The sequence below is a fragment of the Juglans microcarpa x Juglans regia genome, chromosome 7S (genome assembly GCF_004785595.1).
Source record: "Juglans microcarpa x Juglans regia isolate MS1-56 chromosome 7S, Jm3101_v1.0, whole genome shotgun sequence".
Taxonomy (NCBI): domain Eukaryota; kingdom Viridiplantae; phylum Streptophyta; class Magnoliopsida; order Fagales; family Juglandaceae; genus Juglans; species Juglans microcarpa x Juglans regia.
In genome coordinates this window covers 14388731-14410160 of record NC_054607.1, presented here as the reverse complement: position 1 = coordinate 14410160, position 21430 = coordinate 14388731, and the positions used below count along the sequence as shown (strand labels likewise).

The window sequence follows — 21430 nt, the reverse complement described above, 5'->3', positions numbered from 1 at the left end:
AAGTTCAATTTCAATTCAGTTCAAGTCATGTTAGTTCATGCTTATTTATGATTATGATTATGCGTTCATGCCTTTAATGCCACGCATGCATTTGTATACTGTATGTTAAGTTTCCTGTTAATTTGCTGAGATTTGTACTCAAATCTCATTGTAGTAGCCACAACTACCATCCCCCTGAATGGTAGGCGATGTGTCAGGATCAAAAGGCACACCAGAGGTTGACCGACTAGAGACGTCGATTAGAAGACGATGGCACGACATGAAGCTCTTAGCCTCAATGTTCCAATGTATCGTTAGTATTATGGCATCCTTGACTGAGTTGTGTGAGCTATTCAATGGATTAGCCTTGTAGTTTCTTTAGTTCCCGCTTGTCCTTAAGGAGCTCGGTCTTCATTACTCTTGGAGCTCAGTCTCCAGTACTCTTAAGATTACATACCTCTTGGACTTATGCTATAATCTTGAACGTCTATCACATTCAGTTTGTAAATTATGTTCTCATGTTTTGGGATATATCTTATTGGTGCATAGAATTGCTCAAGAAAAAAAAAAATTATCCATTGTGAATATTGCATATTGTTAGATGCATGCTACGGGCATTGCGTCTTTAACTGTCATGAATGGGGGAATGTAATCTTATGTTGTATGTCCAGATGCTTCAGATGTCTGTCAAATCCCAAATGAAAATTTGGGGGTGTCACACCCATTTTGGTATCAAAAACCAAAAAAGGGTGCGAAACGCATGGTGAATTTAGTCAGAAAGGGCCTTTCCTCCTTATTTCTTACTCAAGCTAGACACTCATTCTCTCTTTCTCCCCCTACATTTTTCGCTCCCCACGTTAGCTCTGCCACCTGCTTCTTCTAGTTTTTTACTTTAATAAGCACTTCATCTATCTCTCTCTCTCTCTTCCTCTTGTGCTTCCTCTCTCTCTAACTCTCAGTCCATCTCCCTGTTACGATATTAGTCCCTCATTTCACATATTAGAAATGTAATCACAACCAAGAAGTCAACACATAGGGAGCAGACCCTCTACATGACCTATTGGCAGTGCATGAATGATAAAGTTAAAAGTTCCATGGATCAAGGACCAATTGTTGGATGGGCAGTTGGCATCATCACTAGGATCACAACTAGCAAACTATTTGTAATAAAGATAATATTCATTCTTCTGTAGCATACCCAATGATTAAGCACCACCTTAAATAGCCATAATAGAGCGAGGGAATATTGATTGTCAATGTGGGCTTCACTCAAACAGCTTGTTAATCATACAAATGGTTTGCAACCCAAAACAGTCCCTGCTGAAGAACAAAGATGAAAAGTGCATGCATGCACCTTTCTTGAACCCAAAACTATACAATCACACGTACTTATTACATCTTCTCTTATAAGATTCAATAATTCCTCTCATATGTGAAGATAAATATAACACCCACTTCTTCTAATCCTTAATAAAATAAATAAATAAATAAACCACATAGATGTTGATATGGGATCCATATTTAAGCCACCAGAGAAGAAGCTAGTAATTTTTTTGTATGATAAATATTTCCAACTTCTTCCAATCCTTAATAAAAAAAAAAACCACTTAGTGTTAATAACTTCTTCCAATCCTTAGTTTGTGCAATGTAGCTTATAAGATAATGGCCAAAGTGATGGCTAATAGATTGAAGGGTGTATTAAATGATATTATTTCCCCTAATCAAAGTGTCTTCATACCTGGGAGGTTAATCACTGACAACATTATGGCAGCATATGAGGTTTTACACACTATGGAAGAGAGGAAAAAAGGGAAAGCGGGGAGTATGAATCTTAAGCTTGATATGCCAAAAGCTTATGATAGAATTGAATGATCTTATTTGCAAGCAGTTATGGAAAAAATGGGATTCTGTAATAAGTGGATAGAGGTAACCATGAAGTGTGTGTCAACTGTTTTCTATTCAGTCCTTGTTAATGGGAAACTAGATGCGAAAATAAAGTCCTCAAGAGGTTTGAGGTAAGGAGACCCTTTGTCTCCCTATTTGTTCATCCTATGTGCTGAAGGGATTAGTTCTTTGTTTAACAACTCATATCTAAAGGGAGAGACAAGGGGAGTGACTGTTTCAAGAGGTGGGACTCAGGTAAACCATTTACTTTTTACTGATGACTGCATACTCTTTGGCAGAGCTAAGGTAGAGGAATGGGTTAACATCCAAGGATTGCTATGGCAATATGAAAAAGCATTTGGTCAGTTTTTAAACAAGGAGAAAACAAATGTTTTTTTAGCTCCAACTTAAGAGAGGAAGACAAGAGGAGGATAATGGAGGGAGGTGGAGCAGTGATGAAAGGAATTTATGAGAAATATCTGGAGCTGCCTGCAGTTGTAGGGAATTCAAAGTATAATGCTTTTAGAGGCATAAAGGAGAGAGTGTGGAAAAAGATTAACAATTGGAAAAACTCTTTTCTGTCTGTTGCAGGGAAAGATGTCTTAATCAAAGTTGTCCTTCAAGCTGTGCCCACCTACACAATGAGTGTGTTACAACTTCCAAAACAATTATGTAAGGAGCTTAATGTTATGCTTGGTGGGTTTTGGTGGGGTAATCATAAAAAAGGGAATGATGTACACTGGTGCTGTTGGGAGAGGATGGGGAAACAGAAAGGGAAAGGGAATCTAGGCTATAGGGATATAGAGAGCTTCAACATGGCTATTTTGGCTAGGCTGCTTTAGAATGAGACAAGTATGGCTGCAAAGATCTTGAAAGAGAAGTATTTCAAAGACAAGTCACTTCTAGAAGCAAGTTTGGGTCACAAACCCTCATATTTGTAGAGAAGTGTGTGGAATGTAGTGAGTCTTTTGAGGGAGGGACTGAGATGGAAGGTTGGGAATGGGGAAAAAGTTAAAATTTGGGGTCAAAGATGGCTTGCAACACCCTCATCCTTTTCATATAGTCTCTAGGTTTTATTTTGGATTATGAAGCAAGAGTATGTAAGCTGATGCAATGTAGAGGGGATGTACCACTGCTTCGAAGAATATTTAGAAAAGAGTTGGCTGATCAGATTTGCAGTATACCATTAAGCAGCGTGGAGGTGGATGATAAAATGATTTGGGGACCATAAGAAAAAGGTTTGTTTTCTGTCAGGAGTGCATACTATTTGGAGATTGAAAGGAAGCAGGCTAATAAAGGTGAAAATTCAAGGCATTAGTAGAGGGATAAAAGCTAGGAAAGCATATGGAAACTGAATGTTCCAGGGAAAGTTAAGCTTTTTCTTTGGATAGCTGTCAATGAGTTCCTAACTACTAGGAAAAATCTTTTTTTGAAGAAAATAACAGACAACCCCTATTGCCCCATTTGTAAAAGAGATGAGGAGACAATTATGCATGTGGTTTGGCAATACCCTACAGCTTGGGATGTGTGGTCAGAGTCTTTGAGTATAATGCAAAAGATGAAGAGTGAAGAGTCTGACCTGCTGGCCCTGTGGAAAAAACTCATAGAAAAGCTGAATGAAGTAGAACTAGAGGAGGTAGTAGTTGTGATGAGGGCCTATGGCTGAGAAGAAATGAGAGCATTTTCGAAGACAAGTTTAAATCTCCAAGCCAAGTAATCAGAATTGCTAAACATGATCTAACAGAATATTTAACCGGCACAACAGATTGATAAGGCAAGTTTGAGAAGGAATGATGGGAGCTGTAGCAGAACTATGAGGTGGGAAAAACTAAGGCTAGGCTTTGTACAAGCCAACTAGGATGCAACAATAGATAAGAAGGAAAGGAAGGTGGGCATAGGGGTAGTAATTCAAGATGAAGATGGGGAAATGTTAGTTGCTGTGGAGGGACAGAAGTATAATGTTGATCAACCTGTTGTTGCTAAAGCTCATGCTATGTGGAAGGCACTGGATGTATGCAGAGAACTAAGGTTTGAAAAGGTATTGTTTGAGGGTGATGCTCAAGTGGTTGTCAAAGCTGTTAACAATGCACGTGAAGATTTGTCAAAGTTTATTGAAGGCATGAAACAGTTACGAAAGCATAGGACAGATTGGATAGTACAGTAAACTCATAGAAAAAACAATGAGGCAGCACATATATTAGCCAAGGAAAGTTTATCTTTGCCGTCTGAAGTGGTTTGGATAGTAAATATACCTCATTGCATTCAAAGAATTGTAGAGAGGGAGAGTTATTGTACTGACTAATACAAAGTGAGCAATGTAGATAGTTTTATTTAAAATAAAACCAGTTTTTAACATCAAGATCAGAACCCAAAAAATAACCAGCGCAAATACATGTTCGCTCAGGTTCTGAAGTTCGCAAAACCAGATTCAACTCGCTTAATTGGATACTATGGAGAAGACAGAATCGAATTATAAAGTTCAGCGAAATAGCTGCCCAATTTAGAAATTCTAGCATGTGTAGAATTAGGTTGCTGAAAGTGAAAACAACTGAATGTGATTACGAAAGGGCCATGGGTAGTAGGTTACTTATAATTTGATCTTCATTGAAAGAATTAAGAACGTGCACACTTTCTGCTACAAAAAAAAAGAAAGGATAAAGCAAAAAAGAAAAAAAAAAAGGAACCTGCAGAAATGGGAAATTAAACAAAGTAATGGAGATTTTGTCTGATCTTACGACGACAATTAAATGTACTATTATCTCTTCGCCTTTCATGTGACCATTGCTAGAGCTCCAGTACTACAAAATGAGTGTGAAAGGTTATTCTGATGATCAAAACGCTTGGTGATTTTTATTTTGTCTTATCCCCATTTGCAGCCTTCTGCTGAAGAGATAAAAGCAACTTGTCTTGTCACTGTTCGGACCACGTCTGAAGAAAACCCCAATTCTCCCATCGATCCCAAGGTACGTCCAATTCACCCCATTTGTGTGACAATTTTGAGACACTTTTTTAAGTCCACAGCCTTTTAATCCTCCAAACCATTTGGGACCCAAGCAGTGGCAAAAACTGAGTTATGGCCCTTCCATGTGAGAACCAACATATCTTCTTCCTTCTTCATGCCCCATCCACTTGCATGTTCATCAAGCAAAGCCCTGACTTCCTTAACAGTCTCTTCGCGGAACGGAATGTTCAAATAACCGGCGTTCTTCCATCTCTGAGACAATTTAATGCCGGACTCTAACCTCTCTATTCTTTGAAACCCTTCAAAACTGATAATGTTTTCAATTTTATGGCCAATATCCGATTCATATTCTATCCTTTGGCTACTATCTTTTGGGAGAAAAGTCTCCAAGGCATCATAGGGTATCCACAGGTAATTAAAGCAAGTGGTAATTCTTGATGTCAGGCTTGATGCACTCAGATCTGAATCTTCATCTACCACCACTATAATTTGAGGGTTAAGACCTTTAACTATATCAATGAAAGTGTCTCGCAATGAAGCACCGTGAGGACTCCCCTTTTGCTCATCAGACAAATAGCGCAGCCAGTGTTGGCAGTTTATTACCAGAGCTTCATCTTCTCTAAGATTTAGCATGGAAGGATTATTCAAGTGGCTCAAAATTGATTCGAAGTGAAAGCTAGGTGATTCTTTACACATAATTTCACCTAGTGCAGTTGAAGGTGAGTTGTCAAAGACATGGAATTCAAATGGAACATCCCTATACTTTGCGAAATTTCCCAAACGGAGGCCAACTTCTTCGGTTGATATATTAAGCAAGGGAGGGACTGGCGGCCTGCTAGAGGGCACTGTGATTCGAAGCGATGGAGGGCCTTCTGGCCTTTTGGCTAGTGCGTCTATGAGAGTAGGCCACTGCATACAATGTGTGATGCTAAAATCTAAGATGTGAACTCTTGGGAACCCTTGAATTGCCTTTAAAATAGCACTATTTGATGCACAAAATCCAAACCTGTGCCAAGGGATTAGATCAACGTACCCGGCAAGCTCGGTCACGGACATCAACCTTTTTGGAATCGTACTGCTTCCATCAAAGTTCATCGTGGTGGGGTAAACCCTAGAGGCCCTTGAGATTAGTGCTCGCAAAAACCAAGAAGTGAGCCTCTGGTTAGGATCACCAACCGAAGAAGCGACATTATTTAGCACCCACATAACTTGCTGAGCCAAAGTAACATCGTTGGTCTCCAACGCACTCGCACAGTGAATCAAAAGCTTCTCTAAACATGCTCCGTCGAGGCTTCCGAGACACCCAGTAAGCGCTCCTGAAAGAGGACTCTGATGGGTGTCGAAGAGAGTAGGGTTCTGTAGAGAAACAGACGTGTTTCCTTTGAGTTCAGCCTTCATGGCTTTGACAATTTATGAAGAAAAGGGAGAGGAATTGAGAGAGGAATTTAGGAAAAGGCTAGGGTTTTGTTTCCAGGAAGTGCATGGTGGTCTGGGAAGTTCAGGGAATAGAAAGCGGAATCATGCGCTCATCATCTCACAAGCGTCCCGCACATATTAATGGTGGATGGGATGGAAGAGATCTAGGAATGTATCTAAATATTGCAGATGTTGGGAGATATTGGAAATCTATATCATGTATGTCTTCTCATGTGTGTTTGGGCGATGAGAAAAAGAGAGGTTTTTCACTAGAAAAAGAGAGTTAAGTGCTAGTTTATCTTCTAGCTACTTGAACCATATATATATACTGGAGAAAAGTCACTGTTGAATGATTAATATCAAGATGAGATGAGGCCAAAAATACAGTTAATGAACCTTGAGTTCGTACTAACTTTACAACAATTCCTGGAGTTATCAATCTTTGACTATTTTTTAGAAATAGTCAACAAGAAGTATATATTTTTTTTAGAAATATTTTTCTTTTTCGGAGCTTGTTGGAAGGGATGCAGTTTCAATCTTTGACTAATACGAAGGGAAAATGCAGTTTACCGATTGCAAAATTCAAAGGATAATCCAACCTTTAAATTACAAACATTAATAATCAATATGTATGCATGTGAAGAAAAAAAAAGTTGACGAAAACGTTAACCCAGCTGATCATCGAGTTTGATCTGCACGGATACCGACTCAAGCCAGCTTGTTTTACAAATATACCTTATGTTTGTTACCTGTTAAATTATTATCATTAAGAATCCATCACTGGTTAATTTTTCAAGGATATGGTTCTTGATCTAAGCTAATTTGGCATATTGCTAATTAAGTCTGAGCATCAAATTTACTATACCACTGATTCTGGCAACTTTATGGAACAGAGGATTCTGGCAACTTTATTTAACACATTTCACCAAAATGTGTTAAATAAAAGACCACAGAATATTTGCAGATTTCAAATGTTGTCTCCTTTCATCCCTATCTTACAACTCAAACATTGGTTGGCGAATATAAAATGGAATATTGTGCAAGTTGCACCAGGATGGGAAAATAGAATAGGCTAGATAGGGTACTACTGAAGAACTAGGCTTATAATATTATATATTTCACTTATTGGCTTACTAAGAATTGTGGTTGGTGGATGTGCATGACTCTTTTTCTGAATTTCATACAGGCCGGGCTAGCTTGGCATGAAAAATTGCATTAATCGACGACTGCAAATGGCGACAGGAAGAGATCGATATGGAGGTAAAGCTGGCAATGACCGATAGTAGTTTGAGGTCCGTTGTGTGGCGATGGGGTTCTTTAGATGCATGGAAACATGGGTGTCAACTACTTGAACTAAAACTTCGTTAAAGTATGTCATTAACTATCGGGTTTTCTCCTAAAGCTAGCATTGTTTCAGAATGATAGGATTTCGTAGGTAGACTGATGATCATGACATGCATGCAAAGGAGGTTTTTTTAGAAGACTGATGATTTGCCAAGATGCTCGCCTCTTGTTATGCATGTAATAAATATTAAGATTTAATAAATTCAGAACTTTAATTAAGAGATACAGTTCCAATAAAAAATGGATTTATACCCTCATATGTACAATATATAGGAGTTCTCGATGCAGCAACTCACAAGAATTCCATTCAGATTTTTTATATTCACCGATTCAAAACTACATGCTATTAAAATAAGCTCTTTAATTAGAGTACTGATCATTTATTTTTCACTGAACTTAGTACTCATCAAGAAGGGACAGAAACAAATAAAGAAACGAAATTCATGGCAATTACGTAGATCGATCAATTCTTCTTGAAATGATTAATTAATCCCTAAGAAAAGAAAAAAACTAGAGGAAATAAAAGGTTATTATACCCATAGAGCACTAGCATTGGCTTAGCCAAATGCCAATGTAGCCATAAATTTAGCTAATATCATCACTATTTGAGCCACGTTGAATTAGTCAAACTAAATTCATCCATCATATGAGCTTCATTAAATCTATCCCACAAGTCATATATAACTAATACTGCAGTAGAGTCAAATGTATTTTTTATTATAATTTCCTCAAACACCCTACTTCATCTGTTTCTTTCCCACAGCTCCTTCGTGTTCTCTCTCTTGTGCTTTTTCTCTCCACCTCCTCCCTGTCGTCAGGTCGACCGCATCACCAGCTTCTCTCCATTGCCAACTCCTCTCCGTCGCTAGTGAGGTTTTCGTCATCTTCTCCCGTCGTCTTCTCTACTCTCTCGAAATTTAATTCCTCCTAGGGCCAATTTGTTCTTCACACATCGAGGAAAATTTCTCCCCCAAGTCCCAAAATTTCTTCTCCACACCTTGTTCTTCAAAGCTCGTTCTTGGTCATTTTTTCTTGTGATCGTGCCTCCATCACCGATGCAACTCCTCCATCGACTTACATCGAAATTGCTTGAACTCCATCACCCATGCTACCATCTTTGTTTTGCCATTTTGCCATTTTCATAAATTCATTCAGCTTTATTGCAGCTTGGGTTCATTTATCTCCTTTTCTTTATACAAAGCTCTTCAATCAACGCTGCACCACTTCCAATCGCCACATAGAGCTCCTCTATCAAGGGTAAGAATCAAGACCTTATATCGATTCAAATTTATATTACTAGTTTCTGACTTTTAGTGAGATTTGGGTTGATTTCTCATATGCTTTTATTTTGGGTTTTTGTTTATTGGTTTGTGCTTATTTGAAGCTAGATAGATTTTAGAGATTTTAGGTTCATTTTAATGGATTGATTTTAGGGTTGTTATTTACATATCTCGGCGTGAGGATGAGGAGATGCAAAGAAAGGTTGGTGAAGCTTTGGAATTTTTTTTTAATCTAAGGATAAGGCTAAATGAAAGCAACATACTGAAAAAGAAATAGTTGTAGAGAATGAAAAATGTTGTCCAGTTTTTGTTCATGTAATCTCGTTTGAACCTGGTCAAGTTGTTGGTCCAAGTGGGCATGAAAGGAAGAGAAACTTCGGTGTTATATATTTGTGGTTCAAGTGCTGAAACTTTATTTTGTTGTTTGTTTGGTTATAATCGATTGAGCTGTTGTTAAACTTGTTATATGTGTTGTTTGGCAAATATGTGTAGTTGTTGTTGTTTGGACATTTAGGCTCCGTTTGGAACTTAGACTGAACTGAGATAAACCTTAGTTTAGTCTAATTTTAAGCTGAATCTAACATCCAAACACTCGACTCTTTTTCTTTCTTTCTTTTTTTTTTCGTTTAAGGAGGAGAAGATCCTCCATTATTACTAAAAATCCCCACTTTTGGCTGAGGAATACCTTATACAATCCCTTGCTCCAACCAACTTATTTCCAAAAATTAGAAATACTATATACCAATAGAACCCAAAAAAAGGGGTACCCTACGATTAAACCCCTACAAAATCACCTCAAGGATATGATGAAACCAAAACTTTAAACCTATCTTAGGTATGGCAAACCAAATCTATCCGTTCGTAAAATTCCTTTAAGCTTCACTGTAAGGTCTACAAGTGAGAACCAAGTTTTATTGCAGCTGCTACCACCTAGACAAGCAAGGCAATCAGCTGCAATGTTGGCTTCCCTAAATACATGCTGAATCTCAATATTAAGGACCAAAATCAGACTCTATATTTCCTTCTAAAGGTCCCCCAAATACCATAAGCTGCACCTACCCACCCTCAACTAGATAATAACCAATAGTGAGTCCATCTCAACTACAACATTACTAAATCCCAACTCCTTACACTTACGAAGGCCAAGCAATAAAGCCTTCAATTCAGCTTTATTGTTAGATCCCATATCAGTACTAGCAGCAAAATCAAATTGCAAAATTCCCTTCTCATTCCACATTACTCCACCTGAAATCGACTCTCTTGGGTTCCTTATACTGCTGCCATCAACATTCAATTTAAACCAACTCGAGCTCGATTTTTTCCAAGTAACTGGAAGGAATTTATTCTAACAAGGAGGCTAACCAGAACCTGCAACGTAGTAAACACAACAATATCCCTCAAATCTAATCTAGAGGTAGCCTTCAACTTAATACCCACCCAACTTATCCAATGTTTAACAGATCTCCAAAAAGAAGCAATGGACACTTTTCGACCTTCCATACGAGCCGAACAATGCCAACACCACAAACTCCATGTAATGATAACTGGTATCAAACCAATTAAATTACTCACATGTGAAGTATTCTTTGTACGTCTGAACCACACCGCGACTGACTCCCTCCATGATCTGTTAACAACATAAAGAATACCCAAAATGTTAGAACACAACTTCCATATAGCAGTTGTTGTCCTCCCCCCAAAAAGCACATGGTTCAAATCCTGAAATGCACCCTCCTCACAACACTCACATTTCGATACCAAAGGAATGCAAATTCTCCTTATATGATCATCTACACTTAGACTCTGTGAAAGAGCTCTCCACCTAGTAACTGAAAATTTCTTTGGCAAAGCAGCATGCCATATCCACTTCGACCACTGTCGTTTTGGAGCTACTACACAGACCAAATTCCAAGCACTATGAGTTGTGAACTTTTCATCTGAATACCCAGCCAAATCAATATATCCGAGCCTTCTTTACTGCCTCATATAGTAGACAAAATTCTATAGTGAGCTCCCGACCCACAAGCTATACTAAGAGGTCAACATCCCAACTGTTATGCACCATACACTGCTTAATACTCAACTTTGGACTTGCAACAATATCCTGTTGATCACAAAGTGGTCCTGACTCCAACCACTTATCCTTCCAGAAAGAGATATACCCTTCTTTTACAAGCCATTTGGAGTGATTGAGCACTACAAGAACCGAATCAATGACCCCCTCCAAAACCGGGTTCCTTTCCTAGGATTAACAATGAAATATGTTACACTTTCATGCTCCCCTAGGGTTTCCCCATGTAGAGGTTTTTTCCCTATTGTTGTACAAGTTTTTCATTGTGGAAGGTTCTTTGTGATGTACGAGAGGGCATGAGGGAGGAGAGTGAGGAGGTTCATGTTGAATTACATAAACTGCAAGATGCAGTTCTCTATGGTGGTAAGTGTTTGTTGGTTAAACTTTTTACAAAGCGTCATTACAATCGAGAGGCTTTTAAACAGATGATGAAGAAAGCACAGAGGGTAGGCAGGAATATTAAGTTCAGGGAATTGAGCCCTGTGATTATGCTGATAGAGTTTGAAGATGAATGTGATAAGGATTGAGTTATCAGAGATGGTCTGTGGTCATTTGATAAACATCTGGTGCTAATAAAGGAAGTTGAAGACCATCAACAAGTCCATAAGATCCAGCTCACTGAGGCTTTGTTCTGGGTGCGTTTCCATGATTTGCCTATGAATATATTGGCCATCTGATTGGGAACAAGATTGGTATGATTAAAGAAGTTGATATTGAACAAGGAGAAATGGTGTGGGTGGATTTTATATGCGTACGAATCAATATTGATGTAATGAAATCTCTGTTATGAGGTAAGATGTTTAACTTGAGCTTTGGTGATCCTGTTCGGATTAGGTTCTGCTATGAAAGACTACCCAATTTTTGTTATTGCTGTGGTCTTTTAAATCATGGTCATTTGGATTGTGATCAATGGCAATGTGATCAGACCAAGTTTGAACAGAATGGTTTTCCATATGGCAGTTGGCTGCGAGTAGGAAATCAAGAAACGAGATGTTGGAATCGTCAGGACATGCAACGTGAGAGTGGAAGTCATAATCTGGTGACTATTCCGACGTCTAATACTGATGCAGTTAACATTGCCAAGGTAATGAAGGAAATCACTGAGTCGTTTTAGGTGACGTAATTACGGAAGTAGTTATGGAGATGATTCAGGTTCCGGACGTAGCAGAGGAATCTCCCTAAGAGAAGCAAAAGTTGAATTCCATCAATATAGCAGCGTCTGTGAAGGAAACGGGGCTTCTTTTTCGTAGGAATTGATGGAGGATGATGAAGTTGTTAAGGAAACTTAGGAAGCTGACTACGTGGACCTAGAAGACTCTTTAGTTGAATTAGTGGATGGGGAGAAGGGCCAGGGAGCTGGGCCAAAAGAGTTAATTAGTGTAGTCTAAGAGGAGGGCCCACGAAAGAGGCTTGATGTCTCAGAGGGGCATAACTGGAAACATTTGTCAAGAATCAATAAAAAAAATCATCCCTTTTTAGAAAAGCACCAACGATCGAACTATATTCGAAAATGAAAGGAGAAGATTGATAATGAAGAGGCTATAGGTAGATTGCTTAAGAGAAGGGTCACAATAACGACTCCAGAGAATGTTTCGGAGAAATCACAACAGATCATATCGATAGTGGCTGGCTCCCAAATCCGCCAGGAGCCATGAAATGCCTTAGTTGGAATGCTCGTGGTCATGGGAACCCACGGGACATTCGTACCTTCGTGATCTAATCAAGAAGGAAGCTCCCGACATTGTGTTCCTTCAAGAAACACGACTGAAGGTACGTGAATTTGACGTTTGTAAATTTAAGCTTGGGTTTGGAAATTGCTTGGCGGTGGATTGTGATGGTAGAAGTGGGAGAATTGCGATGTTATGGGGGAGGGATATGAATATGTCAATTTTGAGTAACTCAAAATTTCATATTGATGCGTACATTATGGAGGAAGGGAGTAGAACATTGAAGAATTTCATTACTGGTATTTATGGACACCCTGATTCCAGCCTCAGATATCAAGCCTAGGATTTAATTCGATCACTATGCAGAAGGGAGGGTAAGGCGTGGATGGTTTTTGGGGATTTAATAAAATTATTTATTAGCATGAGAAGTGGGGTGGGAGAGAAAGGTCTGAGAGACAAATGGTGGATTTTGGAAATGTGGTTAATGACTGTTTACTCAAAGACATTAGTTTTTGGGGTCCGAAATTCACTTGCTGTAATGGGAGGGAGGCAAATTCACGTATTAGTGAACATCTTGATATAGTTTTTGGTAATCCTCTGTGGTGGAATTTGTTCTCACAAGCTAGAGTTGTACATGGTGGAGTTGCCTATTCTGACCATATCCAAATTTGGTTGGAATCAAAAGTAGTTCATATTGAGAGGAGAAGGGACAGACTTTTCAGATTCGAGGCCATGTGGATTGGTGAAAAAAATTGTGATAAAATTGTTGAAGACACATGGAAGAGGTGCTGTCAAGGATTTCTAATTGTGGAAAGAGGTTACAAGCTTGAAACATAACTTATTTTGGGAATGTTCAGAGGAATTTGCAAAGAGCTAAGAATCGTCTAAGACAGTTACAAGAAAGTGATACTATGTGTGACGCCCCGACTCCCACGTACAAAAAAACACGAGAATCGTGACCTCGGGATGATGACAACACAGCACGCATCCCAACGAAATGTGCTTAAGTGTGTGCATCATGCAAAGGTGCACACTAAAAGTAGTAGCGGATATTATAATAGTCAACTAAGTACCATATTCAAAACAAATTATCTTTAAAAAGTTACATAGTCATCCAAATATATTACAAAGGCAATACATAAATAATTGATAAAAACGAATCTCGATAAACAGGAGCAATCCCAGTTCACTCTGCCAACGGAGCCAAGCTAAGGCTCGTCATCCTCATCTGCATCAAAATCTGCGATACCATAAAATGGTACCACAGGTAAGTATAAACCAAACAACCACGAGATAAAAATATATTAGTGCAACTAACATGCATGCATATGATGAAATATGCATCATACCCAAAAATATTATTTTTTTCGAAAATAGATATTTTTCAACACACGCCAAAATCTCATTTTGGCCCAAGATAATACTCCATCATTTTCCCAGAAAATGATCCACATCAATAAAACCTCATTTTCCCAGAAAATGAATCACATAAAATCCTTTTATTCAACACATGCTATTTTTCCAGAAAATAGCCCATTAATCCATTAACCATATGCACCATGATCTCCTCTATAGATCATCCGCACGTCCTGACTTCGTAGCGATGCCCAGTTCTGCGCCCAACGCATTCGTGGCCAAGCACCCACTACGCAACAAGCAATGCCCAGTTCCGCGCCCAGCTCGTTCGTGGCCAAACATCCTCTAGCCCCCACCAGCAGAGGGGCCACGGAGTCGGCACGAGACCATCTCATCTGATCCCATTGTCGCCCAGCGACAACTCAGGGGACGTCACTCAGTATATTGCGCTCCCGAGTGACCAGAGGAGCTCCACCTAGATAATGCCCCATCTCGGCTTGGGGTCATGATACACATGCACCCAACAATCCTTTAACACATGAAAACCCATTTTTCAATAAACACATGAACACGAATGCATGTACACGAAAACCCAGTTTCCTTTACAAACATGATCATGCGTGCAATATGCCATGTACATGAACAACACCATACCAACAACTAACATTTCACAATAAGAACCAAATACACGACTCCGTCCATAATCCATCCGACCCCCGAACTCTTCGGACTTAGTCTGACATAACCAACTAGATCACAATAATATAAGTTAGTGCAAAAATATATTTAAATCACTATAGTTATTTGGAAAAATACTTACAGTGCTATATAATAATTTCCAAAGGATCACGGAGCTGCAAGAAGTGGCAACACAGCTGCAGAACAGTGCAAAATGCATTGTGGCCGTCCGTCTCAAATACCCATTTTTGAACGGAGACAAACCAAGACCTGAAATTGATAGGGTAGGGCTTAAGGATGTCGTTGAAGCTAGTGGTGGTGGTGGTTTGCCGTGGGTGGCGGCGTAGAGGGCGGTTTTAGGCCAAAAATGTCAAAATCGGAGATGGAGATAGATAGGCTTCACCGGTGGTAGATCGGAGCCAAGAATGGGTGTTTTGGGTTGCTAGGAGATCGAGGATGAAGTGGTGAAGTGTTGGTGGCGCGACGGCGGGGCTGGAGCTCAAGATGCGTCGTGGCTGTAAGCGGTTCGGGGTGGCTACCGGCGGCGCGAGGGAGGCTGAGGTTGGAAGGGTGTGATCGCCAGCTGGTGGGGAAGCGAACGGCAGGGGTGGTGCGGCACACGGCGGCGGGCGGAGGCTAGGCTGGGAAAAGAGAGAAATGGGCGGGAGAGAGGGGAGAAAGGCCGCGCAGGAAGAGAGAGAGAGAGAGGAAAGAAAAGAAAGAGAAAAAGAAAAGAAAAGGCAAAAAGAATATGGAGGGAAAGAAATGAAGTCCAATCCCCACATCTTGGGTCACAAAAATGATCCAACGAAATTGATTTCAAAACAGCATCTCAATTAAAATAATTTAAACGTAATGATACAATGAAAATATAATAATTAAATTCAACAATCAATTAATTTAAAATAAAGAACAATTTAAATGCATCACAATAATAAATATTAAGAAAACATATCAAATTTAATTTTCACAATTTAAAGATCATAAAATAAACCATTTAAAAATATCCGATAATTTTAAAACAAGAGAATAAATTTTTGAATTAATAAAAATAATCATTCAATAAAAATACACTAAAATACGGGGTGTTACACTATGGGGGTTAGAAGAGAAGAACAAAAAGCTATAAGGGAGGAAGTACATAAGTGGCTAGAACGTGATGAGGTGATGTGGAGGCAAAGATCCAAGGCATTATGGCTAAGGGAGGCGGACCAAAACTCCAAATTTTTCCATACGAAAGCATCTCACAGAAAGAAGAAAAATCAAATTGAAAAAATTCAGAACGAGGATGCGGTTTGGCAAGAAAGGGAGCTGAGGGATAAGTTGATAATTGATTATTTTTAGAACTTATTCACAGCATGAACTCAAAGAGGTGCTAGTGATTTTTTGGGTGCCCTGGCAGGGAAGGTGACTAGTGATATGAATGCTGATTTGTCCAAGATATACACAGAGGCTGAGGTTTTTTAGGCCTTGAAGCAAATGGATCCAGCAAAAGCCCCAAGACCAGATGGTACGGCCCCTTTGTTTTTTCAAAGCTATTGGCCTTGTGTTGGAAAATCTGTCTCTAATGTAGTTCTTGATGTTTTGAATACTAGTAGTTTCCCTCCATCTTTGAATCATACTTTTGTTTCATTAATTCCAAAGAAAAAGAACCCTGTGAGAGTAGCAGATTTTAGACCAATTAGCCTATGCAATGTGGTCTATAAATTGATATCAAAAGTCATTGCTAATAGACTTAAGAAGGTGCCAACTCATATTATTTCATATTCTCAGTGTGCCTTTGTTCCTGGTAAACTAACCACAAATAATGTACTAGTGGCCTATGAGCTGGTCCATTATCTGAAGATGAAGAAGTAAGGCAAAAAAGGCTACATATCTCTCAAACTCGACATGAGAAAGCATAGGACCTAGTTGAGTGGAGCTTTTTGAAAGAAGTGATGAGTATTATGGGGTTTGATTTGAAGTTGATTGACTTGATTATGGGTTGTATCCAAACTGCCTCCTTCTCAATATTGGTCAATGGTGAACCAAGGGGTCACATTGTCCCAAGTAGAGAAATTAGAAAAGGAGACACATTGTCCGCTTATCTATTCTTGTTGTGCACGAAGAGGCTTATCTCTTTATTAAAGGAGGCTACTTTTAAACACGATGTTTCAAGGATCAAAATCTGTAGAAATGCTTCCTATATTAATCACCTACTCTTTGCAGATGACAGTGTGATCTTTGGAAATATGAAGATACAAGCATTGTTGGCAAGATATGAGCAAGCCTCTGGTCAGAAAATTAACATGTACAAAACATCCATGATTTTTAGTGGAAATGCATCTGTTGACAGGAAAAAGGAGTTGCAGCAGCTATGGGGTGTAAATGGGGTTCAACAATATGAGAAGTATTTAGGACTACCTCTTGCTATGGGTAAATCTAAAACAAAGGCCTTCAATGAAATAAAGCAAAGAGTATGGTAGAAGCTTCAAAGTTGGAAGGAAAATCTGCTCTCACAAGGTGGGAGAGAAATTCTGATCAAAGTAGTGGCCCTTTCAATCCCTACATACTCAATGAGCTGCTTTCTTTTACCTAATGGTCTATGCTCAAAATTGGAAGCCATGATGGCAAAGTTTTGGTGGGGATAGAGGAAGGATGAAAGAAGAACTCATTGGATAAGTTAAAAATGTGTGACCAGAAGAGGAAAAGGGGACTTGGTTTCAAAGACTTGCATATATTCAATTTGGCTTTGTTAGCAAAGCAAGGATGTAGGATCATGCAGGATATAGATTCATTGCTTCATAGAGTGTTCAAGGTAAAATATTTTCCTAATGAAGTTTTTATGAAGGCTGGTCTAGGCAAAAAACCATCTTTCCTTTTGCGTGATGAGGTATTTGAGAGGCAAAGAAACTGTTAGAAAAAGGTTGTATATGGAGGATAGGGAATGGTAAAACAGAAAAGCTATGGAAGGACCCTTGGATCCCAGGTCACCAATCTTTAATGCAGGAAGACATTTGTGTTATGGACGAATTCCAAGATGCTCCTGTGGAAAGATTGATAGATCGTGTTACTCGAGGATGGCAGCTAGATCAACTTAGAGCTCTATTCAATTCAAGTCTCATTACTGATATTCTGAAAGTACTGATATGTTCTACTAAGCAACCCGATAAGATGATATGGTCCCCAGAAAGAAATGGCAAGTTTAGTATAAGAAGCTGCTACATATTGTTTAAAGATAAGATAAGGGATGGTGAAGGTGAATGTTGGAATACAAGACAATATCAGGTTCTCTGGAAGGCTTTGTGGAAAATGAAAGTTCCAAATAAAATAAAGGTTTTTGTATTGAGGGCCTGCAGAGAGGGATTACCATCAAAACAATGAAATATGTTGATCCCTCACATAATTCGCCCACAAAGAACTACCAATCAACAACTTCCAAGCAAATTTGAGGTGTAAAGATTTTTGGATGACAAACATACTTCGCAAACCAACACCACCCTCATCAGTTGGCTTACAAAGCATGTCCCAAGCACCCACTTGCGCTTAGACTTACCAACCACTGAGCCCCAGAAAAAATTGCTAAACAACCTGTTCATGGAGTATAAAAAAGATTTTGGAGCTTGAATTACTACCAACAAATGGACAAGCATACTACTAGACATGTTGTAAAAGAATCAACCTAGCTCTTAAAGACAAAGATTTCATCTTCAATCCTTCTATTTTCTGTCAAATACATTGCATCAATTCTTCCAAATAAATTCCTTTCATCCAACTAGTTATAATAGGAACCCCAAGATACTTAACTGGAAATTTACCTTCTGTAAAACCTGTCAAGCGTAAGAGTTCATGTCGTCAATGAGCCGAGACCTTTGTCGAGAAGAATAGTGAAGATTTAGTCTCATTCACCACTTGTCCCGACCAGCTTGCATACAAACTAGGATTATCCTTAATTTCCTTGACTGAACTTTTCCCTCCATTTGTAAAAATCACCATGTCATCCGCATGCAGAAGATGCAAAATTAAAGGGCCACCTCTCGGATGAGAAAAAAACCAATCTCTCCTGTGAAATCCATAAATTCTTGTGTTTATAATGCATTATATATTTTTATGTAAGTGTGTTATTTTATTTATTTTATTTTTGATATTGTAAATTTATTTTCGGTTTTAATTCCTTACTATTTATTTATATATGTTATTTTATTTGTGTTATTTTATTTGTAGTGTTTTATTTTTTTGGGCTTGTATTTGTATGATTCTTGTTGTGGGCTGTGGGTGTATGTGTTGTGTTAAACCCAACCTGTGTGGTGAACCCAGCCTGTGCAGAAGCTTGTAACCCAGCTCCCCCTTAGTGGAACGACGCCATTTTGGATGGAACTTAGGGTTCCATCACTTTCTCGTTTGCGCCGTGCACCACATTTATTCTTCATTCTTCTTCTTCCTTCTATCTTTTTCCAGCAACTTCTTCTTCTAGCAGCTGTTGCCATCGCCTTGCGGACTTAGTCACGCATTTCTCCCGCAAGCCACCACCTCCTCCTTCCTTTTTCTTCTCAGTATAGTTCGGCGTGAGACCCCGAAATGCTTGCTATCGAGCTGCCGCCCTCACGGCCACCACCACCTTCCACCTTTTCTGTGAGCAGCTCCGTGTTGGCTGGTGGTGCACTCCGTGTTGCGCTGTCCAGCTGCAGTGTCACACGTCCACGCCTTAGCCTTCCTCTCCTCCATGGCTTATGCTGCCTTTTTGCTCATCTTCTACCCGTGCAACACACAACTCCTCAAATTGCCACATTCAGTCTATTTATAGTCCACGGATTCCTCAAATAATATCTTCCGAGTTCCTTATCTTCCCTCTCTCGCTTAAGCTTTTCGCATCTCTTGGTATTTTGAGTTTTGTTCTGTAATTTTTGTTGATGAATCCGTGAGCTTGTGAAGTTTTGCCGAGCTCTGTTCGGTTCTAAAACTGTGAATTTCACTTGGTTTCTTGGTAAAATTATTGGTCTACAGTGAGTTGAGTTTTCCATCCACTTATAATTTAGCCAACCTGTGAGTTAAGAGCTCTTTTTGGGCACTGAACCGCCGTGTACCACCGTTGTGCTGTCGCCTTGAGCAACACTTCCTTTCGCGTGATCTTTCAGAAAATTTCTCATCTTCGTCTGTATGTAATTTTTCATCGCAACTCAAGTGATTTAAATTGACTTTATAACTATTATTTAATTGTAAACTGTTGGTTTGATTGGAAATTGGGCCTTGGGCCGTTGAAGTATTGGGTTATGATTGTAGTTGGTTTTGGTGTTAGGCCTTGGGCTGGATTGGAGGACGGGATTACGCGTGTAGTTGTGAAATTGTATAGTTGTAAATGGAGGGCTATTTTATGTAAATGAGTTATTTAATATTTCATCCAATAAATTGTTGTCATGCACATTTATCGTCTTAAATAAATTGTGCTTTGAGGTCACGTTGTCTGTTTTGGAAAATGAGACTGAATTATGTGGGTGCGTGTGTATCACGACCCCAAGCCGAGATGGGGCATTATCTCGGTGGAGGTCCTCTGGTCACTCGGGAGCGTAACAGATTGACTTGACGTCCCTGAGTTGTCGTATGGCGACGACGGGAACAGACTAGACGGTAACGCTCTCATGCCGATTCTGTGACCTTTTGGCTGAAGAGGTTAGAGGATGCTTGGCCATGTATGCAATGGGCGCGAAACTGGGCATCGTTCGTTACGAAATCTCATGCAGGGACGTTACCTGTGACGTGACGATGAGAGTCAGGGTGTGCGGACGGTCCATAGGGGAGACCGTGGTGCATGCGTAATTTTGTACTAATGATTATGATTGGGCCAAAAATGGAATTTTTGGCGTGGGTATTAAAAGTGTATTTTTGAAAAAAATAATGTGGTTTGTTTTCTGCATATTTGTCCATATGGGGACGTGTGATTATATTAATATGTTTTAAATCTCTTGGATGTTGTTTTGATTAATTACTTGCCGAGATGTCATAATTTCATTGTGGTGCTTTACCCTACGGTTCCGACTTATGGTGCTATAGAGTCTGACGCTGAGCCCGAGTATGAACCTGAGGGATCAGCTCTGCTGGAGGTTGAGTTGCTGATATGTTGATCAGCTTTATGGGATTTGTTTCCCTTATGTTATTTCTTGTCTTTAAATTATCTGTCGGATGACTGTATAAATCTTGTAATAATATTTTACTATTTTTGAACAATTCTGGTACTTAATAAAGGAAGACCCCTTTTATTTCTCCGCTGAGAATATTATTTTGTACACGTATTGCATATTGTACCCACTCTGAGCACTGGTCGTTGGGGTGCGTGATCCGTGTGGTCATCATCCCGGTGTCACGAACTCCACAAAAATAACACGTGGGGGTCGAGGGTTCCACATCTCCCTTCTCAGACATGCTCTTTAGAAGCCAAGTGAAAACGTCCTCCACCATAATGAATAATTAAGGCGAAAGTGGATCCCCTTATATGTGTGTATCTTTTATCTCCAAGAAATGCTCCAAGAAATGCTGCGGAATTCTTGAAAACTCTTCTTGAGTTTTCAACTTCTGATAGGATCTGTTCCTAGTTTCACGTAAGGCTGCATGGCAGCCGCTGAAGACGTTGGCCGACGGTTTGTGGATTTAGTCTCGGTGGTCCCTCAGCCTCTTCCTGAGTTGGCTGTGTCACACTGTGTGCCAAAAACCAAGGACGGAGAACTCTTCTTTCAGTTCTCCAAGGAGGAGATATTTCGTTCGGCAGAACCTTTCAGGTTCTCGATAGTATTGAAGTTCCTTTGCAATCGACCATCTTTGG

General features: G+C 39.5%; 2 protein-coding genes across 2 annotated transcripts; one reads left to right on the top strand and one right to left on the bottom strand.

Annotated features, from left to right (window-relative positions):
- The first annotated feature begins 2297 nt into the window (after nucleotides 1–2297).
- On the top strand, nucleotides 2298–2705 carry LOC121240849 (uncharacterized mitochondrial protein AtMg00310-like). Its single transcript, XM_041138377.1, has one exon. It carries the CDS (start codon nucleotides 2298–2300, stop codon nucleotides 2703–2705), a length of 408 nt encoding a protein of 135 aa, XP_040994311.1.
- Nucleotides 2706–4563: 1858 nt separating this feature from the next.
- On the bottom strand, nucleotides 4564–6498 carry LOC121240203 (scarecrow-like protein 32). Its single transcript, XM_041137603.1, has one exon. It carries the CDS (start codon nucleotides 6221–6223, stop codon nucleotides 4889–4891), a length of 1335 nt encoding a protein of 444 aa, XP_040993537.1. The 5' UTR covers nucleotides 6224–6498; the 3' UTR covers nucleotides 4564–4888.
- Between the last annotated feature and the right edge of the window lie 14932 nt (nucleotides 6499–21430).